The sequence below is a fragment of the Neovison vison genome, chromosome 12 (assembly GCF_020171115.1).
Source record: "Neovison vison isolate M4711 chromosome 12, ASM_NN_V1, whole genome shotgun sequence".
NCBI classification, from domain to species: Eukaryota; Metazoa; Chordata; class Mammalia; order Carnivora; family Mustelidae; genus Neogale; species Neogale vison.
Window position 1 is genome coordinate 122196328 of NC_058102.1, and position 20190 is coordinate 122216517.

Here is a 20190-nt window from a genome sequence, read left to right on the forward strand (position 1 = left end):
TTTTCCTCGCCGGGCCGCCACTTCCGGGAACCTGCCGCCGCCGCCGCGCCATTGGCTCGCCGGATGCAGCCACGTCCAATCAAAGGAGCCCTGCGGCGGCGGGGCGGTGCCGAGGAACTTCAGTGGACAGTCCGCTGCCGGCGAATCGCTTGGTTGATTGTTCGAGTGGCGGGATGCTGGGCTGGGGCAGCTGGCTGGGATCTAGGATGTGGCGCGACGAGGGTGCCTCCTGCTGGGAACCTTGACTCAACACGAGTGGCCTTCCTGATGCAGTGTGTCCTTTTCTGTGCAGGAACGGTATCGCGAAAGGAAACTGAACACCCGTAGCAGGTACTCTACCCAAGGATGCCAAGAAGCGAAGGGCGATGCAAAGGTTCGCTTTGAAATCAGACTTCGTTCCACCTCCTGCTTGTCTACTGAGAGCCTGAAAGCCCAACTCAGTTTCCCTTCTTTACTTTTCTTCCCAGTTTCTACCTTAGGGGGAACCATGAGGATTGTATGAGAAAAAAATTGTGTGTGACTCATGGTAGATCCAATAACTTGTTAGTTCCCGCTTCCATTTATTTACTCATTCATTTTTTTTTATTTTAAAAGATTTTATTTTATTTATTTCACACACACACACACACACACACACACACACAGAACAAGCAGGGAAGCAGCAGGCTGAGGGAGAAGCAGGCTTCCAGCTGAGCAAGGAGCCCAAGAGGGACCCCATCCCACTGAATGGATCCCTTCCTATCAAGTCTCCTTAAACACCACAATATTAATAATCAGAAACAACTCAAACACTCTTGAGGTGTTGTTTTGTGTATTACATTATAATAAGCCTTGCAGTTTATTACATATATGACTAAGATGTGCCTTCAGGTAGGTTTTCAACCCATTTGGAGACAGCACATTTGCAGAATATGATAAACAAATGCTTCCACAAAGACACAAAATAATGTGGGGGGAAGATGCAAGAACAATGAATTTTAAGCAGTGGAATCAAGAATCAGAGTGCCACCCTCACGGAATATCAGCATTTTCCTGTAGCCATGGTACTCGAAGTTCTATTTAAATAGAGATTTCTCAAAGGTGACAAAAAAGAAAGGGAGGAAGATGAGGTAGAGTGGGAGCAGTATAGACATCATAATCATTTGAGTAAAGCATTCTGTTAGTACCTATTGCCAACACCTTTGATGTGGTATAAGATGGTTTGTCTTAGAATAAAGGAGGGCTAAGCTGTATATACCTAAAAACAAATTCTGCAGTGAGACTGGGATCTGGAGAATCTGGTGTGTCCACCTCTGACAGGATGCGGAACTCCTGGTAAGGCAGGTCAAGATAATAGTCATATGCTTATCTAACCACTTATTTTTTCTCTCTTCTTTCCACAATGGGTACAGTGTCACAGAGTAAAGGGTAAGGGGGAACAGATAGGTCAGAAAACAGCAAAGGTGGGTAAGTATTGCCACAGACACGCACAAACCATTGGAAAACATGAGCCAATTATTGGCTCTTCTAGAAGAAGCCATAATCACTAGCTTTACACATCCTCAAGACCCAACTATAACAGATTTTCAGGAGAAGTCCAATTTTCTGATTATTGAGTCCCAAGAGAAATTCCTCCTGTGGCTGCTAAAGAAAATTGAAATGTACTCAACAACATTGGCTCTGCTCCACTTCCTCATCCCACATCAGGAATCTTTCTGCAAGTCCAAGCTCTTCAGACTTCTAAGTCCTTGATGTCCCTCAAAGGAATTGAAAACTGCTACCAAGTGCATGTTACATACCAAAAAAAATCATTATTGAGGTAGGTATAAGTCTGTTGGGAAATAACTACAGGTTATATTTTTCTTCACTTATAAACTGTTGTCAATCTAAATTAACTTACATTATAAATTTACTATATTCTATGCTATTCCTTCATAATAACAGACATAAAATGTCATACGAGGAAGCATACAAGGAGATAATGTATTTTTTTAAAGTGTATATTGTTTGCTAGGGCTGCTGTAACAAGCACCGCAGACTGGGTGACTTCCCCAACAGAATTTCATTGCCTCAGAGTTCTGGAAGCTGGAAATCCAAGATCATACTCTATGATTCCACTTATATAAAATTATGAAATTGTGAACTGATCCAAAGCAACAGAAAGCAAATCAATAGTTGACTGGGGGCACAGGAAACAAGTTCATTAACTTGATTGTGGTGATGATTTCACAGGTGTATGCATATGTCAAACTTATCAAATTATAGGCTGCTAAATATGTGCTAGTTATTGCATTTCAATTATCGCTCAATGGATTTATTTTCAAAATGTTTGGAGAGTATATGGGAGAAGGTAGACAAACTGAGCAAGATGGACAAGGATATCCCTTCTGTAAAGAGTTAAGAAGACACTGCATGGCTAACTCACATAACAGAAGGTGGCTTTGAAAAAATCACAATGTATGTTTATTTTGCATTAGTTTCATGCTTGTCTTTACCACCCATATCTCTTCTTCACACCTCCTACTCTCAACCCTCTGATTGATTAAAGTGTTATTATTCAACTAAGAGAAACTAACTAAATAAAGCCTAACCAAAGCCCCAGATAATGGTGAGTGTTCAATAAATATTAGCTCTTATTACTATTTACTGGGCATCCACTAAATACCAAACACTGTACTTGAACCGGGTTGTACATAAAGGAATCATCCTTGGCACGAGACCTTACAGTCTGGCAGAAGTAGAAACTTGTGGAAATAAATGCAAGAAGTTTTACAGAATTTTATTGGAAACCTGCTAAGAATGCAGTGCAAAGACCGAGCAAAAGAGCTCAATTCTGCAAGGAGAAAGAAAAACATAGCGGAGAAGGTTAACTCAAGTTCAGCTTCTGAGCACGGGAACAACCAAAGTCCCTGGAATGGGCTTTTATTCAGTCTGCATTCTGCAAATAGTTCCTTTTAATCCAAAGCATTTAGGTCAAAGGGATGAAATAATAGGGACTTACCAAGGGAAGTCAAGGTTAAACTAGCTAAGGGACCAGACCACGAGGGCCTTATACACCAAGCCAAACAGTTCAAACTTTGACTTGAGCAATGGCGAGAAGCCTGGGTGGTTTGAAACAAGAGAATAATAAGTGAATCAGAAGAGTGTTTCTCCACGTGTGGGCCCTGGGAGAGCACCTGTTAGAAATGCAAGATCTCTACCGCAGCCTAGACAACTAAGTAGTAGAAACAAGATCCAAATCCAAGGTCATGCCTTAGACGTGATGCTATACTGCTCCCAGAGCATCCGAGTGGCCATGGTGGTGAAAGATACTCATTTGAAATATATTGCTTTGGCACCTCTTGTGCACTAGGTACTATTCTAGAAACTTGGTCAACAAGACCTCTGTCTTTATGGAAATGTGGAAATTATGTTCTTGCAGAAGATAAACAATAAAATTAAGAAAGAAGCAATTTAAATAGTATACGTGGTGATAAGTGCTGTGGACGGAAGAAACACTAGAACATAATAAGGGGTAAGATAGAGAGCCTGCTACAGCAGCCACAGCTAAGGCCTCAAGCTGGAAGCTTGGCCAGGAACAACCAGCATATCAGTGTGGCTGGAGTGGAGTGATCCACGGCTCCAGAGCAAGGGAAGGGGAATTGTATGCAACCCTTGTAGGGTTTTGTTGATTTTACTCTGTAAGATGAGAAGCCATTGCAAGACTGCGAGGAGAGAAATGACACAATCTGAGTTATGTTTTAAACGGATTTCACAGACTGTTGTGTTGACAATAGACGAGGGAGGATCAAGAGACACCTGTTGCAGATTATTGCAATAACCAGCGTGGTGGGGGGGGGTGATAGTGGCTTGGACTTCGTGGGAACAGAAAAGCCAACAGTGACGGATAAATAGGGCAAGACAAAGTGGATTCTAGAAGCCAGTTAGTTAAGGCTGGGGAGGGGACTTTGGAGAGGGCTGTTTGGGACAACTAGGTGGATGTTTAATATAGGCAGGTCTGGAATTCAGAGAGATACAGAGAGAGATACAGGTCTGGAATTCAGAGAGAGATTTGAGTTGAGGAAATAAATTTGGGAATTATTAAGTAAATCGATAGTATTTTAAATATACAGATAAAGGTAATGCTAGAGAAAAGTCATCTAAATTATGGATGTTGTTGATTGTGGGTTTATAAATTGCCAATCACTAAGCTCTAATCTGTGAATTGACCGGTTCATTTAGTTTCAACAAAATGAGAAATAGGGTGGGACAGACATGAGGGATGTACTCGCAGGAACCAAAATCTCCAATGGAATTCTGTCTGGTACTGTAGAAACAACACATTCTGCTCGATTCCTCTGGCTAGGGGTTAGCCCCTGCAGGATGCCCATCCTGGCGTCAGCTTTGTCTCTCCAAACCACCCGTCTCCGCCCTCGCACCTGCGCGCTAGGGCCCTCTCGCAGTGGGTGGGGCCGGAGCTAGGGGCGCCATGCGTTGCTAGGGGACGCTACGGTTGCCGAGGCACGACAGTTGGCCTCTCGCTGCCCAGCCCACGGATTCCTGAGTGGAGAACACGAGCACCGCCGCGCTCTCCTGCGAGCTCCCGGGCGGGGTGCCTCGCCTCTCCAGGTCGGCCTGCGAGGGTAACCACGGAGAGCGGGACCCAGGGGGTGGGTGGACACGTCCCGAGGGGCCCGAACGGCCCGCCCCCTACTCTGTGCACGCCCGGGCCCCGCCCCGGAACCCTCGGCTCCGCCCCTTCTGCTCCGACCCGTCTTTGTGATTTCTGAGATTTGCCCGGCTTGCTTCTCTAATTTTCTGGGTTAGCAGGGGTCTTTACCTGCTACTGCTTGACTTTCAAAATCTGATTTCCCCGTAACTTCCAAGCGGACCTAAGACCTTCTAAATTAGACCTTTTCACAGTCCGGAAAACAAGCCCAGGGATGTTAACTGATCAGCTCCTTTGTCATATCCTGATACATCTAGGAACAGAATAAAATAGGTAAAGAAATGGAGGGTTAGCAATACTAATTAATGCTCTTGGGGTTTTAATACAACTAAAGGCAAAACAGTTTTCAGAGCGAACAAGGAAATGAAAAGGACTTTTGCATAGAAAGGAGTTAGAGATAACTGGTACATCAAAGGCTTTGATTTCAGATTAAAACTTTAGATTGTCAAGGGTTTGATATTGCTGAGTTTTTAAAATACCTATATAAACTTAATAATGTTTAATAAAATTAGAATTTTGCAAAACTAGAAAGTCAACCATTGCCATTTCCTGTTTCTGTAGCTACAACATAGTGTTGTAGTTTTGCCACGACTCTTGGCAAAGTAAAACCACTAAATTTCAAAGTGCTGAATGTTACTAGCGGAATTAATATTGTCACCGAACTTCCCAAAACTACTTAATTGTTTAATTGAAATACTGTAAGTTGATCTTTCCCAATTTTAGTTTCATTCTGTTTTTAATAAGTAGAAAGTAAGTAATAAGGGAGACAAATTTAGGGAGGGATTTGCACCACCACTATATAGTATAGTTACAGTAACCTGTAGTTACAGTATTATGGTGAAAATGCATTTATGTTCCCTTTAGCTATTGTAGGAAAACAAAGTTTTGAAATAGCTAATATGTGTAGAGGATACATATTTCCACTGAGGAAAAAAATGGGTTTTTTTCCTGCAGTAGTTAGTTCAACTCTTCTGTTGGACAGCTCTTCTGTTGAAAGCAATTTTTTTTTTATTTTTTAAAAGGTCTTATTTATTTGAAAGAGAGCAAGTGCATGCACGCATGTACAGGAGGGGGAGGAGCAGAGAGAGAAAGAGAGAGAAGCAGACTCCCCCCACTCCCTAGCAGGAAGCCGGAAGGAGGACTCAATCCCAAGACCCATGAGATCATTACCTGACCCAAAGGCAGATGCTTAACCAACTGAGCCACCCAGGAACCCTTGTTGAAAGCATTTTTATATTTATAGTTTACATAACTGTTTTGCTGGAAAGTGGCAAAATGTTATCTAGATGACATTCAGGAAAATAGTTTTTGAATGAATACGAGTATATAAAAGTATTTTGTTAGGTATGAAAAAATCAAGCCTAAAGCAAAAATGGTTTGGGTAAAACAAAAACTATGATTGTGCCACTACTTTTAGAAAGTGTGCTTTATCTATAAAAGCAATATAATACAGTCACTAAATTCATATAACAAACATGACTAATTCTGAAAGTATTTTTATACAGCGAATTCACTTTTCCTTTCATGTTTCATAGTGTCATTTTTCTATGAAAAAAAATAGGTTATATATGGTTGTATATGTTAATGGATTATCAGGCTGTACCACACATGTCGAACTCACTGTTGGCCATACCTAGTGTGCAGCAACAAAGCAGTGAGCCTCCCACTGAAATGAATGGAAATGAAATAGAAACCAAAAGAACAGTAGAACCAACAAAACTGGGAGCTGGTTCTTTGAAACAATAAGATCAATAAATCCCCGGCCACACTTACCAAAAAGAAAAGAGAAAGGACCCAAATTAATAAAATCATAAATCAAAGAGGAGAGATCACCAACACTAAAGAAATACAAATAGTTATAAGAATGTATTATGATGGGTGTCTGGGTGGCTCAGTGGGTTAAAGCCTCTGCCTTCGGCTCAGGTCATGATCCCAGGATCCTGGGATCGAGTCCCACATCAGGCTCTCTGCTCAGCAGGGAGCCTGCTTCCTCCTCTCTCTCTGCCTGTCTCTCTCCCTACTTGTGATCTCTGTCTGTCAAATAAATAAAATCTTTAAAAAATATATATATTATGAGCAACTCTACGCCAACAAATTAGGTAATCTGGAAGAAATGGATGCATTCCTAGAGATGTATAAACTATCAAAACTGAAACAGGAGGAAATAGAAAACCTGAAGAGACCTGTAACCAACAAGGAAATTGAAGCGGTAATCAAAAATCTCCCAACAAACAAGAGACCAGGGCTGGATGGCTTCCCAGAGGAACTGTAACAAACATGCAAAGAAGTATTAATGCCTATCCTTCTGAAGCTGTTTCAAAAAATAGAAATATAAGGACAATTTGCAAACTCTTTTTACAGGGCCAGCATTACCTTGATCCCAAAACTAGACAAAGACCTCATCAAAAAGACTGATATCCTTGATGAACATGGATGCAAAAATTCTCACCAAGATACTAGCCAGTAGTATACTATACTAGCCAACAGTACATTAAAAGGATTATTCACCACAACCAAGCGGGATTTATTCCTGGGCTACAAAGGTGGTTCAACATTTACAAATCAATGTGATATGCTATATTAATAAAAGGAAAGACAAGAACCATATGATACTCTCAATAGATGCAGAAAAGGCATTTGACAAAGTACAGCATCCTTTCTTGATTAAAATTCTTTACAATATAGTGATGAATGGTATATACCTCAATATCCTAAAAGTTATATTCGAAAACCCCACAGAAAATATCATTCTCAATGGGGAAAAACTGAGAGCTTTACCCCTAAGGTCAGGAACATAACAGGGATGTCCACTCTCACCACTGTTGTTCAACATAGTACTAGAAGTCCTAGCCTCAGCAATCAGACAACAAAAAGTAATAAAAAGCATCTGAATCAGCAAAGAAGAAGTCAAACTCTCACTCTTCTCAGATGACATGATATTCTATGTGGAAAACCCAAAAGACTCCACCCCAAAATTGCTTGAACGCATACAGGAATTCAAAGTGGCAGGATACAAAATCAATGTACAGAAATCGGTTGCATTTTTATACATTAACAATGAGAGAGAAGAAAGAGAAATTAAGGCAATCCCATTTATAATTACACCAAAAACCATAAGATACCTAGGAATAAAACTAACCAAAGAGGCAAAGGATCTGTACTCAAAAAACTATAGAATATTCATGAAAGAAATTGAGGAAGACACACATAAATGGAAAAATATCCCATGCTCATGGATTGGAAGAACAAATATTGTTAAAATATCTATGCCACCTAGAGCAATCTGTACATCCAATGCAATCCCTATCAAAATACCATCAATTTTTTTCCACAGAGCTGGAACAAATCCCCAAAATTTTATGGAACCAGAAAAGACCCCGAATAGCAAAAGTAATGTTGAAAAGGAAACCCAAAGTTGGTGACATCACAATTCTGAATTTCAAGCTCTAGTACAAAGTTTGTGACAGTATGGTACTGTCACAAAAACAGACACAAAGATCAATGGAACAGACTAGAGACTCCAGAAATGGACCCTCAACTCTACGGTAAACTAATCTTCAACCAAGCAGGAAAGACTATCCAATGGAAAAAAGACAAGTCTTTTCAACAAATGGTGTTGGGAAAATTGGACAGCCACATGCAAGAGAATGAAACTAGACCATTTTCTTATACCACACACAAAAATATACTCAAAGTGGATGAAAGACCTAAATGTAAAACAGGAATCCATCAAAATCCTAGACAACACAGGCAACAATCTCTGTGACCTTGCCCACAGCAACTTCTTGCTAGACATGTCTCCAAAGGCAAGAGAAACAAAGGCAAAAAGGAGCTATTGAGACTTAAAAGATAAAAAGCTCTTGCACAGCAAAGGACAGTCAACAAAACCAAAAGACAACTGACAGAATAGGAAAAGATATTTGCAAACATCTTTTTTAAATTAAATTTTTAAATTTTTCTATAACATATAATGTATTGTATATATATATAATGTATTTCTATAACATATAATGTATTATTAGCCCCAGGGGTACAGTTCTGTGAATCGCCAGGTTTACACACTTCACAACACTCACCATAGCACATACCCTCCCCAATGTCCATAAGCCCACCACCCTTTCCCTACCCTTCTCCCCCTGCCCCCCCTCAGTTTGTTTTGTGACATTAAGAGTCTCTTATGGTTTGTCTCCCTTCCGACCCCATCTTGTTTTATTTATTCTTTTCCTACCCCCCCAAGCTCCCCACGTTGCATCTCCATGTCCTCATATCAGGGAGATCATATGATCTTGACTTATTTCACTAAGCATGATACCCTCTAGTTCCATCCACGTCATCACAAATGGCAAGATTTCATTTCTTTTGATGGTTGCATAGTATTCCATTGTATATATATACCACAGCTTCTTTATCCATTCATCTGTTGATGGACATCCAGGTTCTTCCCATAGTTTAGCTATTGTGGACATTGCTGCTATAAACATTCGGGTGCATGTGCCCCTTCGGATCACTACATTTGTATCTTTAGGGTAAATACCCAGTAGTGCAATTGCTGGGTCATAAGATATTTCCATTTTCAACTATTTGAGGAACCACTATGCTGTTTTCCAGAGTGGTTGCACCAGCTTGCATTCCCACCAACAGTGTAGGAGGGTTCCCCTTTCTCTGCATCCTCACCAGTATCTGTCATTCCCTGACTTGTTAATTTTAGCCATTCTGACTGGTGTGAGGTGGTATCTCACTGTGGTTTAGATTTGTATTTTCCCGAGATATTTGCAAACATCTTAACAGATAAAGGCTAGTATCCAAAATCTATAAAGAACTTATCAAACTCAACACCCAATAACCAAAAAATCTAGTCAAGAAATGAAAAGAAAACATGAACAAACATTTGTTCAAAGGAGACATCCAAATGGCCGAAAGAACATGAAAAAATGCTCCATATCACTTGGCATCACACATGTAGTGATCTGAAAGGGCACCTGCACCCCAATGTTTATAGCAGTAATGTCCACATAGCCAAACTATGGAAAGAGCCCAGATGTCCAATGATAGGAGAATGAATACAGAAGATGTTGTATATATATATATAGACAATGGTATATTACTCAGCCATCAAAAAATGATATCTTTCTATTTGCAATGACATGGTTGGAACTAGAGGGTTAGTGAAATAAGTCAATCAGGGAAAGAATTATATGATCTCATCACATGTGGAATTTAAGAAACAAAACAGGATCTTAGGGGAAGGGAGGGAAAAAATAAAAAAAGACAAAATCACAGAGGGAGACAAACCATAAGAGACTTTTAATCATAGGAAACAAACTGAAGGTTGCTGGAGGGAAGGGGGTTGGGGGTGATGGGAGAATTGGGTGATGGACATTAAGGAGGCCATGTGATATAATAAGCCCTGGGCGTTACATAAGACTGATGAATCACTGAACTCTACTTCTGAAACTATTAATACATTATATGTTAATTAATTGAATTTGAATTTTTTAAAAAAGAAACCACTAAATAAATAAAAATAAACTTTGAAAATAACAAAAAATAAAAATTTGAAAATTTGAAAAAATGAATGGAAATGAAAGGCAAGGATTTCACTGGAATATGGCTTATTTATTGTTTTGTCAGGTAGTCCATATTTTACATAAATTCATACAATAACAATATATTGCCTTAAAATACAACATGAGTCTAAGCTGAAATTAATAAACAAGGGTCAAAAGTTTTTAAAATGTCAAATATTAACAATACCTTAATTTTCTTTGGTCTAGTCTATATCTATATCGATATTGATATAGATATAATTAGTATGCATGATGAAAAAAATGCAAACAATATTAATGATATAACCATTTGGGTAGTTGCTACATTCATCAGAGTGAATTGTGTAACTCAAATGACTTCATTTTAATTCATTTAAATCTGGAGCTAAGCCCAAACAAATGTGAGAATTTTGGTTTCAGGATGAATGTGAATACCACAACCTTTAGAATGTTAAGTAAGGGGGCTCCTGGGTGGCTCAGTGGGTTAAGCTGCTGCCTTCGGCTCAGGTCATGATCTCAGGGTCCTGGGATTGAGTCCCACATCGGGCTCTCCGGGGAGCCTGCTTCCCTCTCTCTTTCTCTGCCTGCCTCTCCGTCTACTTGTGATCTCTCTCTGTCAAATAAATAAATAAAATCTTTAATAAAAAAAAAGAATATTAAGTAAGAATGTGACAAAAGTCTACAGAAGTTAGGGGGAAGCATAGGACCAATTCCCTTATTTTTCATGGAAGAGCCAATTGGTACTTGCACATGATTGATACATAAAATTCAAACAAATGACTCTTAGCCTCCTAACAGTCTCCACTAATCTATTTTTATTAAAATAACAGTCTCCACTAGTCTCTCTTTTTTAACTATGAGAGAAATTTTAGGTCACGTCCTTCACATTGAAGAAATATTTATCTGAAATTCAAAAATTTCATCAGTTTTATGTCCATTTCCTACTTCCCCCTCATTAAATCCAGGCTGAGCTGAATTTATTAATCTTCCAAAAGCATTTATTGTAAGACTCCTTTTTATAAAACTTTTAAAGTCTGCCCTAACTCATCTTATGTTTAAGATGATAATGGATACTTCTAATTGATGTGATGATTATTTTGACTTTTCTTTTTTTATACTTCATTATATTTCCTGACCTTTTCAACACATACTAGCCCCCACTTATCTATGGGCGTAACAGTCCAAAACCCCCCACTGGATGCTTCAAACCACAGGTAGTACCTAACCCTATAAATTCTATGTTTTTTCCTGTACATACCTGTCTATGATAAAGTTTAAATCAACAATAATAAAATAGAACAATTATAACAATATATTTTGAAGTTGTGTGAATGTAGCCTGTCCAAATGTATTTTCCTATACTCACTATTTTTGTGATAATGTAAGATAAAATGCCTGTATGATGAGATCAAGTGAGGTGAATGACATAGGCACTGGGATGTAGTCTTAGGCTACCATTGACCTTCTTACAATAGGTCAGAATGAGGATCACCTGCTTCCAGACTGCGGTCAAGGTAGAGAGTGCAGAGGTACTACTGTAATGAGTATTTGTCATTGTAGTTGAAAAAATTTTGAAAATAAGGATCCATTTAGAGGACCTATTCATGAGGTCTATATTTAATGTATTTCAGCCAATAGAAACATATTTTAATAGAAGATGGATTGAAGGAATCATGGTGAAAATTCTGGGCACTTTATTTCAGTTAACTGATATATATTTTGGTAATAAGATGACTCTGAGAAAACAACTGCAAGACATGTCTTTGAAAAACTGACTCTAGAAGTTTGGTGAATAGACAATCATGCATACTCCAGTGAACTATTTGAACTTCAAAGGCTATTGGTGCCTGCTTACATTGTTTTAAAATCAGTGATCTCAGTATCATAGAGTCGTACAGCTTTCGTGGGCTTTGTGTGCCTCCGTCTTTTCACATCGGGCTGTCACAGGAGCAGGGTCACAGTGACCTCCTGAGTAAATGGATTGCAGTGATTGGACTACTTCCAAGTAGTTAAGATATGGGAAAAGGGGAAACCATTGCTTCTCAGCAAAAAGAATAAGAAGACAGAAGACTGATCTTACGTTCCTTTTTTAGGAAAAAAAAAAAAGTGGGGGATGCGGTTTTGAATATAGTCAAATGGAATGTTGGTGAGATGTTTTGACAATCTACTGAGTAGTTAAAAATAAGAGTGTGACTTCAGAAATGTGTTTACTATTGCCTAGGACACCAGAAGTAGGACATTATGCTCTGAATGCAATTTTATGTGATGAAGAAATAAACAGTTCCCTATGTATCTTTCAGGGTTTTTTTTAAATTTCCAAAGTAGAGCATGAATCCTTCTCAGTCTTGAAATTGAATGTTTAAAATTTAATATACTTCATAGGATTCTCAACATTGTAGGTTTTTTTTTAATTCCACTTGTGTTCATTTTTAAAGAGACTTTCAAAGTTGTCACTGCTTTGCTATTAATTTTGTTTTAACATCTTTCAGAAATAATTGGCAATAAGATCCCTGTAGCCATGGCTAGCTCTGACGTGAAACCAAAATCAATAAGTCATGCCAAAAAATGGTCAGAAGAGATAGAAAATCTGTACAGATTTCAGCAAGCAGGATATCGGGATGAAATTGAATATAAACAAGTGAAACAAGTTTCTATGGTAAGATGTGCCTACAAACCCAAACTCAAAATATTCAGTGAAAAGTATCAAAATCAAACAAAGAACCAGAGAATAACTAAAAGGAAGCTCTACTCCAATTCTCTCATTTTATTGATGAGGAGACTGAGGCCCAGAGGAGTGGTTTTCAGGTAGACTAGAGAGAGAGGTGGTCCCTCAGCATGGAAATGTTAAGAACTTTCTAACTTTTATTTAACAACCACGCTCTGCCAGATAAAGGGTTGATGATCACCACAAAAGCAGTCTTTTTCCCTTACTCACGTAATTCTATTGCCAAATACTCAGTTTGTTGTGTACCTATTAACTTCTTTCCAGAAGACTGGAAAGAATTATCCTGAATTATAAAGGGGTTAGATTTTATTATGGAGAGTATAAGTGACAGAGAACTATTAAAGAGCCCCTGACTGGTTGTGCATTACACTCTTGTGCCAATAATGTGACTGACGTAAAATCAGATTTAAGACAACACAAAGAACCTCCTTGAAGGGGAAGTCCCACAAAGTGAGAGGAGTGTGTGTGTGTGTGTGTGTGTGTGTGTGTGATATAGAGAAGAACAAGCTTATTCACTGTATGACTTGGCAATTTTGAAGAGGTCTTGCATTTCACTTTAGTAATGAAGGAGAAAATTCTCCCTTGTTCTTTTGGCTGGTCTAACAATCAAATTGACCCATGACAGATTAATAGGAGAAAAAACAAGTTTAATCCACTTTCATACATATGGGAGCCTCAAATATATTAGACCCAAGAAGTGACCAAAGCAGGCCATTTATATACCTTTTAGACAAAGAAATAAGAAATGTGTAAAGAACTGACAAGACAAAGTGACTTGGTCTTAAGGACGAATTAGTGGAGAAATGAAACAGAGTTTATTTACACAGCCCTCTTGGCTCTGAATTCTCCATCTCTGGTGATAAGGATGTCTGTCTACCTCCAGGTGCAGGAAGGGTGCCTTTCACGGCGGGGGTGGTGGTGGATTTCTTTCCTGCTTTCAGGGGTACAGAGAGGAGGGTCAGAGTCTTTATGCTCTAGTTTCTCAAGTAACTTTAACTAGAAACCATCAGTATGCCAAAGTGCCATGTTCTGGGGCAGCATGCCCTCAGCCCTGTCACTACCATGTGCAAATTTCCATGCCAAGTGTTTAGGAGATAAAAATATGAGTACCTGACTTCAAGAAACTGACTGGGCCAGTAGGAAGAGAACCAGATTTGGAACCTCTCCAGGGTCTGATCCTGGTTCCTCTCCCTCATTAGCCGAGCAATCCTGAACAAGGTTCTTAACTTGACTGAGCTCAACAGTTGAATTGTAATGGCAGTGCCTGCTTTAGAAAATAGTTACAGGAATTAAATGAAATTATGTGTTTGAAGTGTCCAACATTGTAGTGCTTAATGATTTGTTGAGTGAATGAAGGATAAGTGTTTAATGATTGATAGCTTTTATTATCTTAGAATAGAAGATTAATAATGACATGAACAGTAAAAATTTATGCAAGTCAAAATACGTGTGCCTTTTTAAAAGATGCAGGAATTTAGGGAAAGACAAAATCACTTCCTCTGGGGGACAATCCTCCAAAAGGGCTTCATGCCCCCAGAGATATTTGCAGAGGGCCTTGAAGGTAGGCCAGGATGGTAACTAAACTCTTGCCTTGATTGGTATATCTCTACCAGTGGGTAGAAGAGAGCTATAATGGTGTCTTGAGAACATCCTCCTTTCTCTGCTGGGAGCAATGGAAGCTATGAAAGAAAAACTTGACCTAAGTGACAGGAACCATTGATTTTTTTTTCTTATACTGTATATGTCAGAGAGCCTGCCAAGGTTTATCCAATATGTTTCTACCTATTTTCATCAATTCTTAAATAAATGAGACAACATAAAAAATGAAAATGTGCTGTTAGAAAGCAAAGGCCACGCATTCCTTTGTATTCATGATCTATTCGTATCCCAGTGGAAAGTTGTGATTTATGGATGGGGCATATGAGAAGTGACAAGCTGCCTATAGAGGTGGTGGTGAAGATTTGATTATCTAGACCATGATACCTGAGTGATCAGGTTTTGACAATGATAGAGTAGATCTTACAGAATCCAGAAGAAATAGACCAAACATCAAGAGAAGTGCATTGACCTGATCAAGAAAGTAGAACATGAATTTGGAGAGAAAAGGGAGAAAAATGTCCAAACTAGGTCAAGCCAAATGATAAACAAACCTATATAACGTATGAGAAAGAATAGTGGGGAAAAGGTAAGAAAAGATAGTGGAGATTTAGATTCATGACCTCAAATTTCTATTAAAAATTGGATTTCCAGGGACACTTGGCTGGCTCAGTTGGTGGACCATGAGGCTCTTGATCTCGGGGTTGTAAGTTCCAACCCCATGGTGTGTATAGAGATTGCTTAAAAAATAAAATGTTTTTAAAAAAAAAATGGTTTTCAAGCTGAACTTGTGATATGGACTTGAGGACTGCATATGCACCTTTAGGTATCTTGAGTCTAGCTGGTTCCATCTCTCACTGCTGTGACATTGATTCTCAGCACCCAAGTGCTTTCAGAGTAGGGCCTAACTCTAATTTCCTCCTCGGGCATTACTTTTAGATATTAGGAAGTAATAATTTTTTTAAAAGATTTTATTTATTTTTTTGAGAGAGAGACAGTGAGAGAGAGCATGAGCAAGGAGACGGTCAGAGGGAGAAGCAGACTCCCCATGGAGCTGGGAGCCCGATGCAGGACTCGATCCCCGGACTCTGGGATCATGACCTGAGCCAAAGGCAGTCGTCCAACCAACCGAATCACCCAGGCGCCCCAGGAAGTAATAATGTTTGAAATAATTTGTAAATATAAGAAAATGCTAAGAGAATTTTGAATGTTTCCTCTATCTTGGCCACTGAGTAGAAATTTAAATCTAGAAATTGGGATCTGGAGAGAAGCACCACCTTAGCTATTTTACAGTATAAGGGTACAACTTAGGGTATGTTTGAGGTGTGTATAATACTCTCTTGAGAGCTCAAGTATTTTTAGACTTAATTTTATGCTTTAATTTTTGGATGTGAGATATACTGTTAACTATTTGATAATAAATTATTATATAAAAATAAAACCAGCATCATAGTATTTGTATTCTGGTTTCTGATGTGCAGGTAGATCGTTGGCCAGAGACGGGATACGTGAAGAAACTCCAGAGAAGGGACAATACTTTCTATTACTACAACAAACAGAGGGAGTGTGACGACAAGGAAGTCCACAAAGTCAAAATTTATGCTTACTAGCTTTCGTTCTTTGTGTTGTCATCATCTAAGACTTCATTGCTTCATTCTACATCATGTAAAGGTCATTTTACAAAATAATTCAAAATGCAGACTTCAGTTGAATGTTTTGAAACACAAAAGCCATGAAACCTGGTATCAATCAGCCTGTTCTATTCTAAAATATAATTGTAGAAGCATTAAAGTTGTACTCGTCTTGGTCCTGTTCTTCTGATTATTTTAACCGAGGTAGAGTAACCATGATGCACAGAAAGAGACAACCCAATTTGAAACCATCCCAGTGGTTAGGCTAGTTGTTTATAGGTTAGTGCTCCATACCCCTGCCCCTGCCTCCAGCCTTTACCACTTTCCAAGACCACCATTTTGAACTGTCAGATCTGCCTCTTGTGGCCCTAGGGCTTTCTCTTGCCTCTTTTCTAGGGGCTTTGCCTTTGCCTCTTGCTGAGTAGACTGGAAATGCCAAGGGCTGCCGGCCCCTAGGAGCAGTCCTCAACCAATGACTGCTGGGGAGGAGGTGTTCAAAAGCCCCAGCCACCTGCTGCCTCAGAGGAATCCATCAGAGGTGTGTGGTGCCCAGTTTACCAGCAGGATGAAGCTTCAGTCTCCTGCAACAGTGTCTGGCTTTATCACATAGACTACTGGCTGTCTCCCTCCCTTGCCACTCCCCCACTCCAGGCCAGGGGCTCCCTTCCTCTACATGAGCTCCTTGTATGTGGAGCCTTGTCCCAGGGTTGGCTTCTGGGTTTCCAACCTAGACAGTTCCTGTTCCAGTGCTGCCTGGAATCACTGCAGAAATGGTCTGAGTGCTAATGAGCAAGGCAATAATTAACCTGTAAGACACACGAAGTCCCTAAAATTCCTGAGTCTTGAGTGCTTTGAGGTTAAATGGATGAAAAATACCCTTTCTGGCAGCATCTCTTTCTACCCACGGGACCTGTCCCTGTGTTTGAATAAAATCACCTTTTTGCATCGGGGGAAAGAAAAAAAAAAAGGAAAGATACACTTTCTCCTTTAACTATGTTTTCACCAGATTTTTTTTTATCACCATTCGTAAGCCTTATCCTTAAATAGATTTTTGGATATGGGGATCACACCCATCAATTCATCTAACTATAGCTCTCATTTTCCAGGACTGTATGCACCGTGAAGCTACATGAGTTTTCACAAATCAATGTTGTGCTTCTTCATCGTTTGTCTTTTTGAGCAAAAACATCACAGGAAGGATAAACTTCTTTTATGCCTTCTTTTATGTCTTTCCCAGCATTGCTTGGGATCATCTCATGGCTTTGAAGCCATTGATCTGTCCCTCTCTGCTCAAGCTTTTTATCATCCCCTTCCAGATTTGGCCAACCCCGTACTGAGCATAAGGGATCTTCTGAATCTGACAATGCTTTTTGTTTTTTTTTTTTAACCTGCTGTGATAGAAGACATCCCCTGACATCTGCATTGCCTCCAAACATACCCTTATCCCTGAAACCTGAGCATATGGTACCTTACACAGCAAAACACACTTTGCAGGTATGATTAAGTTAAAGATCTGGAGATGGGAAATTATCCTAGAATATCTGGGTCGACCCAATCCAATCACTTGGGTCCTTAGAGAAGGCAACAGGCTGGTCAGAGTTAGAGAAAGAGGTGTGGCAAGGAGCGGAGGTCTGAGGGATGTAGGGAAGGAACCAAAATCCAATGAACGCAGAAAGCCTCTAGAAGCTAGAAAAAGCCAGCAAATGGCTAGAGTCTCCAGAAGAAATGCAATCTTGCCAGCACATTGGTTTTACCAAATAACACTTATTTCAGACTTCTGGCCTCTAAAACTATAAGAAAATAAACTGGTATTGTTTCATGCTGCTCCATTTGTGGTAATTTTTACAGCAGCCAGAGGAAACATATCCCTACACAGAATGGATGAAGGAAATACCCCCATTCACAGCCATGGAGCCTACATGAGCTTCAATCATGATCAGCCATTTTTGACCAGGGAGCACAGAGAATGTTACGAATAATATCCAGTCCAAGACAGTTGGCCGGGCCCTTTTTGCCTGGAACCTTCACAAAAATAAGCTCAAATGGTCTACATGCCCCTTTATCCTCCAGCAGCAAGACTCTCTTCAGATATATGGCCCTTGGAGCCATCAGATGAGATTTTGTTTCCTTGAATCCATGTTTTCCCAGTGGATCTTATAGGGAGTATAGCTAATGCTTTCTCTTTCTTAGAAAATGGAAAGCTACTTATTTGATGGCTCCCTTTTTGCCAATTTTGTAAGGTACTTATGTCTGCTGACCACTGCGGTGCTTCTGAGCGAGGTCTCCAACCATTGCCACCCACTCTTTCTAGACTGCCTGCTCTTCAGTGAGACTTGGCCAACAGGCTTTGGTCCATGATGGCAACAGCTTTTCCCTTTCAAGAGAACTGCCCTTCCTCTTCCTCTGCAGAAGGACCCCTGTTGCCATGGTATTGGACACCCATAAGATTGCTCCCATGGATCACCAAGACAGCATGGTACTGGCATAAAAACAGACACATAGACCAGTGGAACAGAGTAGAGAGCCCTGATATGGACCCTCAACTCTATGGTCAATTAATCTTCGACAAAACAGGAAAATATATACAGTGGAAAAAAGACAGTCTCCTCAATAAATGGTGCTGGAAAAACTGGACAGCTATATGTAGAAGAATGAAACTCGACCATTCTCTTACACCGTACACAAAGATCAACTCAAAATGGATAAAAGACCTCAACGTGAGACAGGAATCCATCAGAATCTTAGAGGAAAACATAGGCAGTCATCTCTTTGATATCAGCCACAGCAACTTCTTTCAAGATACGTCTCCAAAGGCAAAGGAAACAAAAGCGAAAATAAACTTCTGGGACTTCATCAAAATCAAAAGCTTCTGCACAGCAAAGGAAACAGTCAAAAAAACAAAGAGGCAACCCACGGAATGGGAGAAGATATTTGCAAATGACAGTACAGACAAAAGGTTGATATCCAGGATCTATAATGAACTCCTCAAACTCAACACACACGAAACAGACAAACACATCAAAAAATGGGCAGAAGATATGAACAGACACTTCTCCAATCAAGACATACAAATGGCTATCAGACACATGAAAAAATGCTCATCATCATTAGCCCTCAGGGAGATTCAAATTAAAACCACATTGAGATATCACCTTACACCAGTTAGAATGGCCAAAATTAACAAAACAGGAAACAACATGTGTTGGAGAGGATGTGGAGAAAGGGGAACCCTCTTCCACTGTTGGTGGGAATGCAAGTTGGTGCAGCCTCTTTGGAGAACAGTGTGGAGATTCCTCAAGAAATTAAAAGTAGAGCTTCCCTACGACCCTGCAATTGCACTCCTGGGTATTTACCCCAAAGACACAGATGTCGTGAAAAGAAGGGCCATCTGTACCCCAATGTTTATAGCAGCAATGGCCACAGTCGCCAAACTATGGAAAGAACCAAGATGCCCTTCAACGGATGAATGGATAAGGAAGATGTGGTCCATATACACTATGGAGTATTATGCCTCCATCAGAAAGGATGAATACCCAACTTTTGTAGCAACATGGACGGGACTGGAAGAGATTATGCTGAGTGAAATAAGTCAAGCAGAGAGAGTCAATTATCATATGGTTTCACTTATTTGTGGAGCATAACCAATAGCATGGAGGACAAGGGGCATTAGAGAGTAGTAGGGAATTTGGGTAAATTGGAAGGGGAGGTGAACCATGAGAGACTATGGACTCTGAAAAACAGTGTGAGGGGTTTGAAGTGGCGGGGGGGGGTGGGAGGTTGGGGTACCAGGTGGTGGGTATTATAGAGGGCACGGCTTGCATGGAGCACTGGGTGTGGTGAAAAAAATAATGAATACTATTTTTCTGAAAATAAATAAATTGGAAAAAAAAAAGAAAAAAAAAAAGATTGCTCCCATGGAACTGCATATGGTGACATTTTGTCCAGAAGCTGGCAAATGTTCTTGAACTATGTATTTCTTCCAGACAGTGGTTCTCTAACCTGGCT

The 20190-nt window shown here is 39.8% G+C and overlaps 1 protein-coding gene across 1 annotated transcript; it reads left to right on the plus strand.

Annotated features, from left to right (window-relative positions):
- The first annotated feature begins 4503 nt into the window (after positions 1 to 4503).
- MEIG1 (meiosis/spermiogenesis associated 1) lies at positions 4504 to 16164 on the plus strand. The gene is made up of 3 exons (XM_044228315.1): positions 4504 to 4587; positions 12723 to 12889; positions 16036 to 16164. The coding sequence occupies exons 2-3, from the start codon at positions 12752 to 12754 to the stop codon at positions 16162 to 16164; spliced, it is 267 nt and encodes an 88-aa protein (XP_044084250.1). The 5' UTR covers positions 4504 to 4587; positions 12723 to 12751.
- The last annotated feature ends 4026 nt before the right edge of the window (positions 16165 to 20190 follow it).